The sequence below is a fragment of the Triturus cristatus genome, chromosome 8, assembly GCF_964204655.1.
Source record: "Triturus cristatus chromosome 8, aTriCri1.1, whole genome shotgun sequence".
Taxonomy (NCBI): domain Eukaryota; kingdom Metazoa; phylum Chordata; class Amphibia; order Caudata; family Salamandridae; genus Triturus; species Triturus cristatus.
In genome coordinates, this window is record NC_140591.1 from 1,151,403,155 (window position 1) to 1,151,418,332 (window position 15,178).

Consider the following 15,178-nt stretch of genomic DNA (forward strand, 5'->3'; position numbering starts at 1 on the left):
GACAAAGACGGCAACGCAATATCTCTCAGCAGTAGATGAGAGTCATCCTCAGAGCGATCCGAGACTGGAGAATATACTTCGCGGAAATAATCCGCGAAACATTCAACAATTTCCACAGCGTCAGTCACACGCGTGCCATCCGCTCTCTCAATAACCGGTACCACTCGACTCGCTCTCTCTTTCTTGTCCAACCATGCAATCAACTTTCCAGCCTTATCCCCCACATCGTACAAGCGCCCTTGTTGCTCTCTACTCATCACCTTGGCGACATTGGTGACCAACGCTCTATAGTCAAGCTGCTTGAGACTGAGAACGTGCAACTTATCATTCGTAACACCCAGCTCCAGGTCCCCTTCCAACTCAGCTATTTCATTCTCAAGGCGAACCACCTCCTCAATCTTGCTTTTCTTGGTGTGGGAAATTAGGGAAAGGGCTTGCCCACGGATCACCGTTTTGAAGGCTTCCCACAACGAGACAGCAGATGATACTGACCCCACATTGTCATTAAAGTAGTGTTCGAGAGACTTAACCAGTTCCGCCCGTATTTTAGGATTACGCAGGTAACAAGGGTTAATCGGCGCTACCCTCCCCTCAGCCCCGGGGGCGACCTCCATGTGCAACAGTAGCGGGGAGTGGTCAGAAATACCCTGGGCCAGATGTCTTACTTCCCTAACCCTCACAGCTTGGGCCGCCGGCATAAGGACATAATCAAGTCTCGATAGACTTCCATGAGCCCCTGAGTGGAAAGTGTATTGCGCCTGTCCCGGGTGCAGTAACCTCCAGCAATCTATAAGTCCGAGGGTATCTATAAACCCACTCAGCCAGGTCTGCGCCCCAGGGAGATCCCTGGGAGGGTGACGATCCGCTCTACCGAATACAACAGAGTTAAAATCGCCCCCCATCACCAGAACCCCCCCGGGAGTCCCAGGACCATGCGCCCTAAGTCAGCAAATGTTACAGTCTGCAATCCCGGTGGGACATACACAGAAACCAGCGAGACAGTTCTGCCCTCCCACCATCCTACGAGTGCAGCATACCGCCCTCTGTCATCATGGATTATATCATCCACCTCCAGTGGGAGAGAGGCTCTAACCAAGATGCCCACCCCCTCGAGCCAGAAGTGAAACCGGAGTGAGCAGCGAGACGATATCCCCGCCTATTCATAGCATGGCAAGAATTCCCAATTAGATGCGTTTCCTGCAGAAAGACAATGTCTGGCGAGAGCCGTTTCAAAAACTGCAGCACTACCCCACGTTTAATCCTGTCCCCCAAGCACATTCACATTCCATGAGAGTACTCTCAATCCCCTACCCCCATCCCAGCCTCGTGCACAACCCCCTCCCCCCAGAAAACACGACCCCAACCACCAGTCATATAGCGTTACGTTGCCTTGTAAAACATTCAAACATTCCCCAACCCCCCCTCCCCACCAACATTCCCGTTACAACTCCCCCCTCCCTGCACCCCTGCGTGAGCCCATGCAGCCCCCCCAACTTGCAGTGTGCCTGTCGCCCTACCATTGACTAATCTACGAAAAGAAACCCCAGAGGAGGAAAGAGACTCAATAAGCACCCCACAACCCCCGGGCATGTACAAATAAGGCACTGAATAGAAACATCGAACCAAGGTATTGAAGTGTCATCGCAATGTTCAGTCACCGGGAACCTCATGCCCCGTCAAGCCCCCTCCATTCTCCTCAGTCTGTTCCTCTCGACTGCGTCGCTGGGGCAAAGTATCAAGCCAATCTCCAACCACCTCCGGCCGATCGAAGAAATGTGACCGATCCTCAAACTCAACACGCAACCTGGCCGGAAAGAGCATCGCATATTTCAGCTCCATGTCCCTCAGGCGCCGTTTAACACCCATGAATCCCTGTCTCTGCTTTTGGACCGATTGTGTGAAGTCCAAGTAGAAACTTATATTAGTGTTCTCAAACTTCGTCGGCCCACTCACCCTCGAGGCCTGCAGGATAGCGACCCTGTCCCTGAAATTGAAAATTCTGGCAATAATAGGCCGTGGGGGAGCGCCCGCTTTCGGCTTACCACCTGGAACTCTATGGGCCCGCTTGACCGCAAAGAATTTACTCAACCCTTTGGGTGCAAGATGGTTGATCACGAGGTCTTCCACGAAGAGGTCAGCCGCAGGAACCTCCGATTTCTCCGGCACCCCTATTATGCGCACATTATTCCGCCAAGCCCTACTTTCAAAGTCCTCCAGCCGACGGACAAATAAATCATTGGATGTCCGCTGATTACGGACCTCGGTTTGCAGGTCGGACACGTCTGTTGTCAGGCTCGACGTTTTCAGATCCAAGGATTTGACCTTTTCATTTGTTTTTGAAAGGTCCGCTCTGACTAGATTAACGTCGATCAAAACCGTGTCCAATTTATGGGCCAAGGTGTCGAATTGCTGACTAACCGCCGCTTTCATCTCGTCGATGGCACCCATGACATCCTGCAATGTTAATTCTATGGACGATCCCGGGTCCTCCTTGGGTCTCTCCGGTGACTTATGCAGTCCACTAGGGGATCCTTTTGACTGAGCATAGCGGTCCATGTTATTTGCTTGGGTATAGCCTCCCCGCCTAGTCGTCTTGAATTTTTGTTTATCTCCGTCTGATCTAGCTGCCATTGTCTGAGGGCCACCCAGGCTGTCGTCCACCAACACGATTAGTGATCTCTGGACAGCCGATCTGATGAGCCTCGGTGATCACGAAGTGTAGGCCAGGCTAGTGTCCAAGATCCAGTCAGGATTCCCATTCTTCCCACTATCGACGTGTCGTTGACGAGCCAGGGTCTCTCAGCCAGTTTCAGCGAGGAGACCCAAAACCGAAAGTGAAAGTGCGGGGTACACACCAGCCCAGGTCCTGCATGCCGTTGTTGTTCACTTTCCGCCCGGGCACCACGCCAATTCGAGTCCGGGGCAAGTCCAGGAGTAGGCCGCCAACTTGAAGCCAATGCTATCCCGGTTCCTGAAGTCCAATTTAGATTCGGACAACGGGTATCACCTCCGCTTATGTTCGCCTATAGAAGCCCGTCCATAGAATCAGGATATATTCAGGATAGACGTGAGAGGTTGCGGAGGCCCTCGGGAGCCCTGTGCCTACGCGGCCACCTTGGTTGCGCGCTAGGCTCCTCCTCGGGGTTGTGGCTTTTATAGTTCCATTCCATTATTTCTGTTTTGGATTGGTTAACTATGTAACCTGATAATTTCCTGAAATGACCTAGGATATTCTCTATTACCAGCATTGATTTTAAAACATTATTTGTGGAGATCATAAGATCATCCGCATATAGTGCCACCTTTTTTTCCCACTCTTGATATTTTACGGGGAGTTATGTCTTGATTTGCCTTAAGGATACTGGCTAACGCTTTAATATAGAAATTGAACAGCAGGGGGGATAGGGGACATCCCTGTCTAGTACCTCTATTAATATTGTTTTTCTGTTAAGTTACCATTTACTAGAACTCTAGCTGTTGGATTTATATACAGCGTTTTGACGGCCCCTATGAATACACTTCCCAAATTATATTTTCCATTACAGTATGGAGGAATGGCCAACTGACCCTATCGAAGGCCTTGGCTGCATTGAAAGTGGTTATTGAGAGAGGGGCCTTCCCTAGAGTTGCAACATCGATTGCACTGATTAATTCATGTGTTAGTTCTTGGATCTGTTGCCCTTTAATAAATCCTTTTTGATCTTGGTGTATCAGCTGGTCATTTACTTGTCCCAACCTCCTTGCTAAAATTTGAGTATAGATTTTGTAATCGCTGTTCAACAGCGATATCGGTCTGTAGGACTCACATCTCTTGGGTCTTTCCCTGGTTTCATTAGTATATTAATAGTGGCCTCATCCCAAGAATTCTGAAGTTCTTGTCCTTCTGTAAAAATGCCATTTAATAGTACTGTTAAGGGCAGCACAAAGGTCTCTTTTAATATAATGTATATTTCGTTGGGAATTGCATCGGGCCCACAGCTTTGCCTTTCTTTAGATTATCTATTGCATTTGCCACCTCCCACATCGTAATTTCAGCATTAATAGCCCCCTTTTGTTTTTGCCTCAGGGTTGGGAGTGTTATATCTTTTAGGTAGCTATTTAGCTGGTCTACTGATGGTCTTATCTCTTCTGAGTACAGGGTATCAAAGAATTTTCTAAATGCCTGCTCAATTTCTGCATCTTCTGAAGTGGGATCTATCTGATCTTCTGCCTGAATACTTGGGATCTTATTTCAAGTCTGTTCTCTTTTGGTTTTCCTTGCAGGCATTTTACCACATCCCTCTCCATACTCGAAGTAGGCCAATTTACAAACTTCCCATTTGTTCCTGACTATGGCATCTAGGAATTCCGATAAGGCCCCCTTCTTTTCTTCCAATTTCTTCGCTATATCTTTAGCTTCTTGGGGGGTCATTTCCTCTGCTATCATCCTACCTAGGTTTTGTATTTGTACTTCATCTTCCAGTTGATCGATTCTATTCCTCATATCCTTATGCTTGAAAACCGCTAGGCTTAATAATTTCCCCCTGATAACAGCTTTATAAGTATCCCATGTCACCTGAGGAGAGGTTTCTTTTCCATTCAGTGTATAGAATTCTTCTGAATCCGTTCTCAATTTGTCCCTGATATTTGAGTCTGTTAGAATAGTACGATCCAGTGTCCATCTTGTGTTAGAAGGAAATTTATGCATCAAAATCTCCATTTGGACCGCTGAGTGGTCGGACAAGTGGGCTGGGAGACGCTTTACTTTCTTGTTTTTTGTATCAGACCCTTACCTACCAGAAAAAAGTCTATCCGGGAGGCATGCCCATGTTTCTTATTATGAAAGGTGAATTTGTCTTTCGTATCTCCTTTCAATTTCCAGAATATACCAACCCTAAATCCTTCAAGTAATACTCTAGCTATTCCCTCATTTTGGGTAATTTTAACGTCTTTCTTGTTGGTCTTCTATCCTCTCTCGAATTGATAATTAAATTGAAATCCCCGCCCAGTATAACTGGTGTTGGAAATTCCAATAAATGTGTATACAGGGCTTGTAGGGGGGAGGGATCGTCCACATTAGGGCCATAATATCCTGCCACTGTGTATACTTTATTATGTATTTTAACCTTTGCGGAGGCCCATCTCCCTTTTTTGTCTGTTTTTACTGTCTCTATCCTTACTTTGACTGATTTTTTAAATAATATTGCCACTCCCTTAATACAATCTTCTTGTTCAGTGCAAATGTATCTATCCACCCATTTTTGTTCTTGATTATATCTGGCCATACTTCTTACAATAAATGAGTTTCCTGCAATGTTATGATGTCACTATTTACCGTTTTCAAATTCTCCATAATTTTCTGCCTTCTATTTCTAACTCTAAGGCCATTCACATTACATGAGAGTATCTTAATTGACATTGACCTTTTTTGGGTCAAAGCAGAGATTGCTCCGCCAATCTATTGGTCTAATTCTCCAGAAATGTGCACAAATCAGACTTTTTTTTTCTCCCCTTCTGTTCCCTCACCCCATGCATGCTTTTTTAAAACTGGTTTCATGTCTCAGCCTCATTTCTTACCCCACCCAGTCTCCCTGGGAAAAATATCCCCTCTTCTCCTCTGGGCGACACATTTAACCCTTTTGAGCACACTGCTCTCCAGACTGCTCTTTATACATTTTTTACTGTTGATGTTTTTTCATCTGTTCTATGAGTGACGCCACTTCCTTAGGGTCTCTTATATTGTGCATCTCATTTCTCCACATGATTCATAAGTTGGCCGGGAAGCGCATTTGGATCATTGCCCCCAAGGATCTTACCTCCTGCACTAGCTCCCATTCCCTATCCTGAGTAGCCTTGGAAATGTCGGATCAGCCGTTGCAGGCCCCCAGGAGGTTGGGGGATGGGGTTGCACATGGGGAGTACCTATGATACCCCCCTGCATTGGCAAGGACAAGGTGCCCAGCACCGCGCGGTGCCTGTCACCTTGTGCATGCCAATGTACAATCTGCATTCCCAGCATTGTGGCGGGCGGTGCTGTGAGCACCGCCCACCACAATGATGGGAATGGGGGATGCCACCGCCACGGTGGCATCCTAATTGCAGTTGTGGGACCACCGCACCCCTGGCGGGTGGTCCCGCATTCCGTTACGGTGGTGGGCGGACTTTGTCCGCCTGCCATTGTAATAGACCCCTCAGTCTTCTCCCTGAGGTTCTTATCATTTGTCTCCAAAGTTTCGATTTCTAATTGATTAGCCCCCACTTCTATTTCTACAGCCGTTAGGGATGTTTCGACTGTGGCCACCCGCTCCATTAAGATATTCATTTTGGCCTCTAGAGAACCACAATTCTCCTTTATCTTTGTTTGGTTCCTTTCAGATGTGGCAAAATTCACCCTCATCTCTCTCATTAGTGACTCAAACCATTTCTCCGTCGTTATTTGCACTCCTTCAGTATCTGGAACTCCCTTTCCATCACCCGGATGTCCCACTATATCTTGTGAGCTTTGTGCTTGGGTTATCTGGGATGATCCATCTGAAATGGTTTCTTCGCCTGAAACTTTTGTCGCTAAGACTTGATATCTGTTCATGGTAATGTTTCTTGTGCCCTTTAATTTCTCTTCTCTCTGGATTAAATGATAGGGCTTCATTTTTGTTCATTTAACAGTTGATTAGATCTATCCTGCTCTTTATCTTAAAAAAGGATCTTAGGGAGGGTGTGACTTTTACCCTGTTATTTGGTTTTGCGGTGTGTGGCAGGGGCAGCTTGGTGTTTGGTTTGAGTTTGTGGGTTTCCCTTTTTTTTTACCATTATGGGATTCAGTGCTGCGCTTCGTTTTACTGGCTCTCGCTAATTATTGACCGTTAGTTTCATATTCCTAATACAATAGCTTATCCCCCTATGGTCAAAACAGCCTTGATCTTGTATTTTCTAAGTTTTCAGGGGGGAACCTCTCTCCTCTTGCCTTGCCACTGCTACTGCCACTACCACTGCTTAGGAGTTGAACCTCAGCGTCCTGCCTTTCACTTTGGCCCCCACACTGTGCACCCCGCACTCATGCACGCCATTAGACCCGGCGACTCAGTTTTTGTAGGCTCAGGCGCTATCAGCGCCTTTTGGGGCTCCAAATCGCTCTGTGCACTTGTTGTTCTCCTATAGAGAACCGCCGTGTTCCTGCAGCGAAAAGACACTCGAGCTGCAATTTTCCGGCAGCTCCGACGAACCGCAACTGCCTCCGCCCACACTCCGCTGGTCAGGTCAGCCTGCTACATTCTCTGTGGTCCCGATGTCCCAAGGCTGCCTCCGTCCACTCCCCAGCGGCAGTACTGCATCCACCGCAGTCACAACGCTTTGCTCCCTTACGCCGGGACCCGGGACAGCTTCCAAGGAAATCCGCATCAGGTAAAGCCGCACAGTTTGAAAAGATACGCTGTTGATTTCTGGTGGCGTATATTTATATTTGTAAATAAATTGAGCTATTTTATAAATATATGCCCCTGGAGAGCACCAGGCTTTTTAGCCAACCACCATTTTTCCCCTTCCCCCTTCATTTGGTATCTTGCTCTGAGAAGTGGAAACTCCAGGTTGGATTAAAGAATAGTGTTACCTGTGGAGACCGCCTCCACCTGCTCATCTTTGAATAAGCTCCAAGACAAGTGGGAGTGTGGCCTGGAATTATAGTGGGTGATGATGATCCAGCTGGGTGATGGGTCTGGATTATGTGTTGAGAAGGGATGGGACCCTTAAACAGAATGGTGGGTCCCACCTTCCTTGTTTTGAGGAGTGCCCAAAGAAACCTTTGAATTCCTCTGTATTTGCATCCATGTAGCATACTTTGTGCATTGTTTAGCGTTTATTGGGTTCATAAGTCATGTTGCTTGTCTTAATTCTTACCATATGGGACCATCTACCGGTGCTTTCCTGTAATGCACATTTGTTGAGCCTGCCCCCTGTCCAAATATAATTTAAGTGTGCTAGTTAACCTGCCCATCTGTGGCCCTCCGGTGCTTGAACTGACCAGGTGCACACTCATCAAAAACATAAATAGTAAATAAATATATATTTCTATCATACTTTACAGCATGGTAGGGGTTTTATATAGCATTGTATTGTTTTTCCTAAATGAAACATTTAAAATGCACAAATTAATCTAGACCACAAGTTCCTAAAGGTTACTTCATTTCTTCCACAGCTCTTCCGTTTCAGCAGATGGTACAAGAGTGCAAACCCTGATCCTCGACATCCCAGCAGTAGAAAGAGACGATTATGAAATTAAGTTTGTCTGTCATCTTCAAAGTTTGACTAGTACATCTAAGGCATACATTATGTTACAACCACCAGGTATGTCTTGCCTTCCCTCTAAAATGGTCTCTTGGGACAGGGGCGGAGCTACCAGGGGTGCAGCTGTTGTAATGCACCGGGGACCAGTGCTGGGGGGGGGGGGCCAACTACAACAGCCTCTTGTGCACTGAGGTCGCCTACATAGCCATGATGGAGCTGCGAAGGAGCATTAAAGAGGACTTTAAGTTTTTTTGTTTTGTGTAACATTTGCTGTTCGTTTGAAGACAGATGTCTAATGTCAGTCTAGTCTTCTTACAAATTGCTCCTTATTCTTTTGAAATGAAGACTGGTGTTTACTTTTCTTTCACTTACTGCAAAGTGTGAAGATTTTGTAAAGTGAACTATGTGAAAACCTTGCTGGTGTGAAAGGAGAGGCTGTAGGATTCTGTTTGCGTCGACGCACATCAGCATTTAAATACCTATAAATGAACTGTACCTATTTCAAAAGAAGTAAACAGGAAAGCACACATTAAGATTTTTGTTTTCTAAATCAATAGTGTGATGGAAAAAAAGACTTTAATGGGGTCAAAACAAATCAAGACACTTTACTTGGTGATGCACAAATCACAAATATTCGCTGAAATTCAATTCCCACACATCGTTTGTGCGCTATATATCTTTATCAGTAAAATTGTATGTCTAATTTCAATGAAAAATGTGCTGTCTGTAAATGATGGTGGCTACCACACCATGCTTTAGTAATATAATTGTGACTGTGTGTTTCTAACTTCAACACCCTTACCAATTTCCTGCTGAATGGGCGTGGCTCATTTTGCGACACTTGTTCTGTGTGTGATGCTTAGATTTTTCAGAATCCCTATGAGTTCAGTGATGTAACATTGATGGCAACACCACCTGTCTCTAAATTGTTCCAGCCCCGCTACCTAGTAGGGCCATGGGAGCTTGCCTTTTAGCTCCGCCTGAGTCCCTCACCGAATGGCAGCACAGTGCGAATGCTCACTTTTGTAAATGCACTGTGTGCCATTCAGCCCTGGCTGCCTGATGACATCAGAGGTCAAAGAAGAAGTTATGCTCATGCTTCTGGGTAGCTCCTGAAGACAAGACAGTCACAGTAATCACTGTGTACAGCCTTATGGGTGGAGGGCAGACAATGGCAGAACATTGTTTACTTAAGACAGAGTGATGGAACTGGGTAAACCAATTATTTGAGCAGTGTTTGTTTCATTTTATGCTAACAAAAATGCACTGGTAATGGTACACAACTTCTTGAAGTTTCTAATGCACATTGTTTCCTTATTAAAACCATAAGTAGGAATAGTTATCCTTTTGAGACCAGTGGAAACTGGTCAGAATCTCAGAAAACAAACTTTTACTCCCAGGAGCAAGATTGAGAGAGAGGGAATTGAATAACTGTTATGCACAGTACTGAGTAGAGGTGGGCGAGCCTGCAAAGTAACAGGAAGAGCAGAGTTAACGGTCTGTCTTGGCAGTCTAAGAGCCCAGGCACAAGCTGTTCCATAGGAACATTTGGCATGGAAATTGTTCAACACATATGTGAAAATATGATAGTGTCTTCAAAATTCACAAAGGTATATTTTTTTTACATGAACCTAGAAACAATCATGCCCTCACACCCACACTTTGACGACAATACCTATAGTGACCTAAGAGGCAAGTCCGTTTTTATCTGCACCCTATATATGGACAGTATTCTTATTGTGAAGGGAGCAACATTATAGTCCATTAAGTCAAACACAAGAGATTTCTGTATAGCACACACCCTCACATATTTCAAGGTTTATGAAAAAATTAGGAAGCATGATAAATTAAAATAATGGCCTAGAATTACACAATTTGGTCATGTGGCCAAGCCAGGACCATTTTTTGGTTTTCCAGTTTCACATGGTGTAATTCGGGTTCTAGTTTGGTATCCATTTCTCACTCCTGTTTGACATCAAAGCTCAATGCTTTTGTCTTTTGTTCATGGTGCATGAGGTTCAAGTGTGGGTAGCAGGCAAAAGCCACAAGAAAGCTCACCTCCTTTAGGGCTCAAGGGATCATTTGGACCTGGAGCTGAATCAGAGTCTCACATCTGAGTTGAGCCTTTAGTGGCTCACCCACCTCTGTACTTTAGTATGGGTATTCAATGTCTGAAATAAGGTTAGATGTTGCTGCCTTTGTGATACCTGTTTTTTGTGTTAGAATATCTCAGCCGATGACTATCTTGTGTCTGTGATATGTGTGAGGGTAACTTACACTGCTGTCAAATAATGCACATTGTGTGTGTGTTTACACTCTGGTGTGAACTGCTGTTGCAGATGGTGTCCATGTTCTGTGCATGCGAGCAAAGCTTGCATTGTTTCTGACCAACTCAGTATGCGTTCTGCGGCTGTAAAGGAAGCGTGTACTCCTGCCTGGTGCTGTACCTGATTTGCGTGTGGAAATCTTGCTACCCATGTGAGTCAAGCTTGCACTCATACACCCCAGTGTCGTTCCCTACACTCCTACAAAATCTGAAATACTGCTTGTTTGTGTATCTAACTGAGATGTTAAATAGTGCTGCCAAGTGCCACTCTTGCTTCATGTCTTTGAAGAAAGGTTGCATGGGCCCTGCAGTAACACATTTTGTCCATGTCTTTCAGGGAAGATTGTGAAGCTCTTAGCCAGTGCTGTATGTCTTATGCATGTGACCCAATGACCCCCTGTGCTGCATCTCCATGCATTCCCTTTCTGTTTGTTTAAGGCCTAACCAAAAAAACAGGTTTAGCTGTCTTAACAGCCTTCGGTTTTCAAAAACAAAATATATATAGTCTTGCTCAGTAAAGTTGAATTTAGGTAAACTCACTTCAGTATTCCATCAGACAGCGTGTTTCTCACATATTCGTTCAGCCCTTCAGAACAGCATATATGCAACTGGTCAGTGGATTAGTCCTCAACAGCCAGGGACTTTTTCGCCAATGTTTGGTTTTGCCTAGTAGACAACCTCTGGTCTTCAGGATGTCAGGTAGCCTGAGAAACAATATTTTGCCTTCTTATTCTGTGTTACTATGCATCCAGAGAAGTCCAACCTCAGGATATTTCCTTCAGTTCGACCCCCTGCAGCTCACTTGCAAATGCTGACTATGCTAATTGAGTAGTGAGAGTACCAGCAGCTGTGCTTCCATTGGTACTGGACTGCAACTTTCTTATGCAGAGTGCCGGGCATCACTGCTATAAGCTGCAAAACCATGCCACCATCGTGAAACGGTATTCCTCATACTATGTCATTTTTTTACTGTTCCAAAACGGCAGACGGGTGCTATGCTGTACTTTTACATTTTTGTTTTATTGAAGTACATACGTTACACAATTAGTTGGCATATTTTCTTTTAGTTTTTCTTGATTTCTTTCTTTATTTATTTTGGCATATTTGTGCGCTACAAAAAATAAAACACCCCCTTGTTTTAAGAATGAAAGTGGGACTTTTTCTTTATGCCAAGACTATTCACTGCAAAAGTCCACAAAGATCAGACACACATAGTTTGCAGTGCTGATCCAAGTGTAAATTATGGGAGATTAGATAACCTCAGTGGGCATTCAGGCTTTAGTGTAACTTACTTTTAGAGCATCGACTTACACCAATGGACCGATGCACCGGATACTCAACCTGTGTCTGCTATGCCACCATTTTTCCAAACACTGCTCTTTCCTCTTGAGCAGTGTGTCTGTGTGTGAGAAGTGCGCTTGAATGAATGCAAGATGGTTACCATGTTTTGTGAGTGCATTGTGAGGGATGTGCTTGTGTCAATGCAGGGTTTATATGGCATTATGTGAGTGCAGGGTAATTGGTCTACAGGTTGAAGGCTGTACGTCTGAGAGTTCAGAGTGAGGCATATGCCTGTTTGAATGCAGTTTGAGGTGATATGCTTATAGGAGGGCAGCAGTGTGAGTGTGAGGTCCCTGCATGTTATGTCTTAGTGTGCATGCACTTTACAAGGGCCCTATCTAATGGCTTTGGTTATGCTTTTTTAGGTTATGGCTTTGACTTGCAGAAATGCAGTGTGTGTGTGAGAGAATGGTAGTGAATTTTGGTATGGCAGATACAGATTCTGTCAAAGGAGGTTGAGGAGTTTCAGAGGCATCTGACAGACTGAATTGTCTCGCTCATGAGGGAGCCCAGTTAATTTGCTTGCAATAGGGCCTATTGCAACCTAGCTGTGCCATTGCTTGAGCTTCTGGTGTGCCAGCTGAACTTCATTAAAAAATTCCTGAAGTCCATCCTCACAAGTGTGATATATTTATTACAAAATACACCATAGAGGTCACCACTGTCTATAGTTAGGTCATACTTTCCATTTAAAGAGAGGTTTTTATTTTGCTACTAAATTTGGTGCAGCATAACAAATCTGCACAAAACGTTTAAAAAAATTCTTCCACCACTGCTCCTTCCTGGAAAGTTTTACACTGACTCATCAAGCGAGGGTCAAGAAAAGGGGTTGTGGGGGGGGGGCTGTGGTGTTCCCAAAATATTTGTTTCTAATGTTAAATCCCATTGGAAACTGCTTTCAGATACCAAAAACCTCTGAACAGAATTGTATAAAATTTGGAAGACGTTAGAACTTCAATCAGAAAGTGTGCTTTTTTATGTGATGTTAATCCGTTCAGCAATGTTTTAGAAATTCCCACTAAAAGAGGTGATCTGGGTGGGCTTGAAGGGATTAGAAATGTAGATATATCTAAACGGTTGGTCCCACGGTAGTTCCACAATATCAAAAATTTAAAAATATATATTTTTCTTCCATTGACCCCTTTGCTGCTGCTGCTGATCATACCCAGTGATCTGATTGACTGGCCACAACCCTGAGAAAAACACTACTACCATTACCAAACTCTGGGACTCTGTCTCCTTGTTCTGAAAATGTTTAGAAAATAAGGTATAAGGGGGAAAGGTAATGGCACCTTAAACCCCAGGCACTTGTGAGCTGAGACCCCAAGAACCGAAATGTAAAAACACAAAAATTAAATGAGATTATTTATGACATCATTGATGACACCTCAAATGCACATTGTTGCATAAAACAAACATTTTAAACATGATCACATTGTCTCCAAGGAAAACATACATTTCTTTTGGATTATAAACCTCTCCAGACCCTTTTGATAGTAATATAGGCCCCTATTGGAAAGTTAGCCATTAAGTATTCTTTCTCTCTCTACCTATATATATTTTTATACATCTGTTTTGGTAAAAGAAGACGAGTTTATCACTCAAAAGGTGTTAAACAAGCAATGCATGCACCTAGATAATGAATCCACCTTATTTGGCAACCTACTTACTAACAGTTATCACACTATTTGGTGTTTTTGGAATGTCAGAAGCTAGGTGCACTCCCAGAGTAGCATTGATATATTGCCTCACCCTCTTGAAGGTTGAGGTTTCAGGAAATAGTTTGGTTGTGTTTTGAGGATTGTGCTTTCCCTCTGAAATGGCCACTTTTTGAGAAATATACCTTGGGGTCCCAGAGAGTACCTGGGGCCCAAAAGTATCTTTCTGGGCCCTGAGTATCTGATGGGTAGTGCATTTCATTTTATGTATCTGTCTTGCCTCAGTGGGAGTAATTTAAACGTGATAGGATTGGGGAAGTTTAATTAAACCTTCTTTAGTGAGTGGTCAGTCTAACCACTGTGCATAGGGTTGCTTTTAGAAGAGCTAAGTGTTGTCCTAGAGGTTTCTAGATAAATGTGAGGGTGGTTTGGCCTTGGCAATGATGTTTAGAATTTCATTGTGTGTGGTATATATGAAGGATGACCAAGTAAGTTTAAACTTCTGAACTTTGTCACATCATTCATGGACTATTGAAGGACTTTAGTCTTATTCGTTTTTTTCGCAAAAGGATCGTGTACTATTACAATATGCAGTGACCTTGTACAATTCTGCCTAGTGTTGTATTATCTCACCAATCAGTCAGAATTAATATTTGCAGCTGTTAGACCCGGCCCTCGTAACATAGCTAGACCTGACCCCTGCACCTCACACCAGCCCCCAAACCCACGGCCTAGCCGATCCTTCCCACCAGAACTCGCACGCACCCAACCCGGACTTCCCCATCCGTGGCCTTCTGCCCTTCGGCCACACCGGGCCCGCGTGCCCACTTCATGCAACAAGATGGCCGCCCGGCCCCAGCACGACCCTGGCCTAGAGGCGCCACTCCGGCTGGAGAACATCACGCTCCCCTTGGGATGAGAGAGGGAGGAGCAGTTTCTATCACACCTCTGCGCTTCCCTGGGACGGTGGGTTTCGATCGACCTGCCGGCCTCCCCGGGGGCTGGCTCCACGCCTGTTGGGTGTCTGGGACTCCTCCCGACCCGGCCCTGAACGGATCAAAAGACAATGGCAGGAAACCCCCAACAAGCGACCCCCAGGTGACAAGACCCCTGCCTGCACAGGCTCCGGACATCAAAGAGGGGTCGCCCTATAACAAGGAGTGCTCTGGGACTGTTCGGCAGATTCGCCTTGGAACACCTGAGCCCTGCTGAGTGACTCGCGGCTCCCTGAAGATCGTAAGACCTCCGAACTTGTGCTTGAGCCCTGCTGAGTGACTCGCGGCTCCCTGAAGATCGTAAGACCTCCGAACTTGTGCTTGAGCCCTACTGAGTGACTCGCGGCTCCCTGAAGATCGTAAGATCTCCGAACTTGTGCTTGAGCCTTGCTGAGTGACTCGCGGCTCCTCGAAGATCGTAAGACCACCAAACTTGTAACCAAGCCCTGCTGAGTGACTCGCGGCTCCCACAGACTCTCTTGGTCCCGCCGGACCCCACGACGACAACCGTATCCCACAGCTCGAGGATTGTGAGCTGTGCGACGGGTACGCTCCTGCATTTGATCCACATCCCCAAAGACTGTCCCGCTACCTCCTACTCC

At 45.3% G+C, this 15,178-nt stretch overlaps 1 protein-coding gene across 1 annotated transcript in view; it reads left to right on the forward strand.

The window, feature by feature from the left end:
* LOC146805524 (interleukin-1 receptor type 1-like) overlaps positions 1-15,178 on the forward strand; it is a 356,975-nt gene that overhangs the window by 263,830 nt on the left and 77,967 nt on the right. Inside the window, exon 8 of the mRNA XM_085623806.1 lies at positions 8,168-8,316. Within this exon, the coding sequence (XP_085479932.1) occupies positions 8,168-8,316 (149 nt within the window). The remainder of the gene's footprint in view (positions 1-8,167; positions 8,317-15,178) is intronic.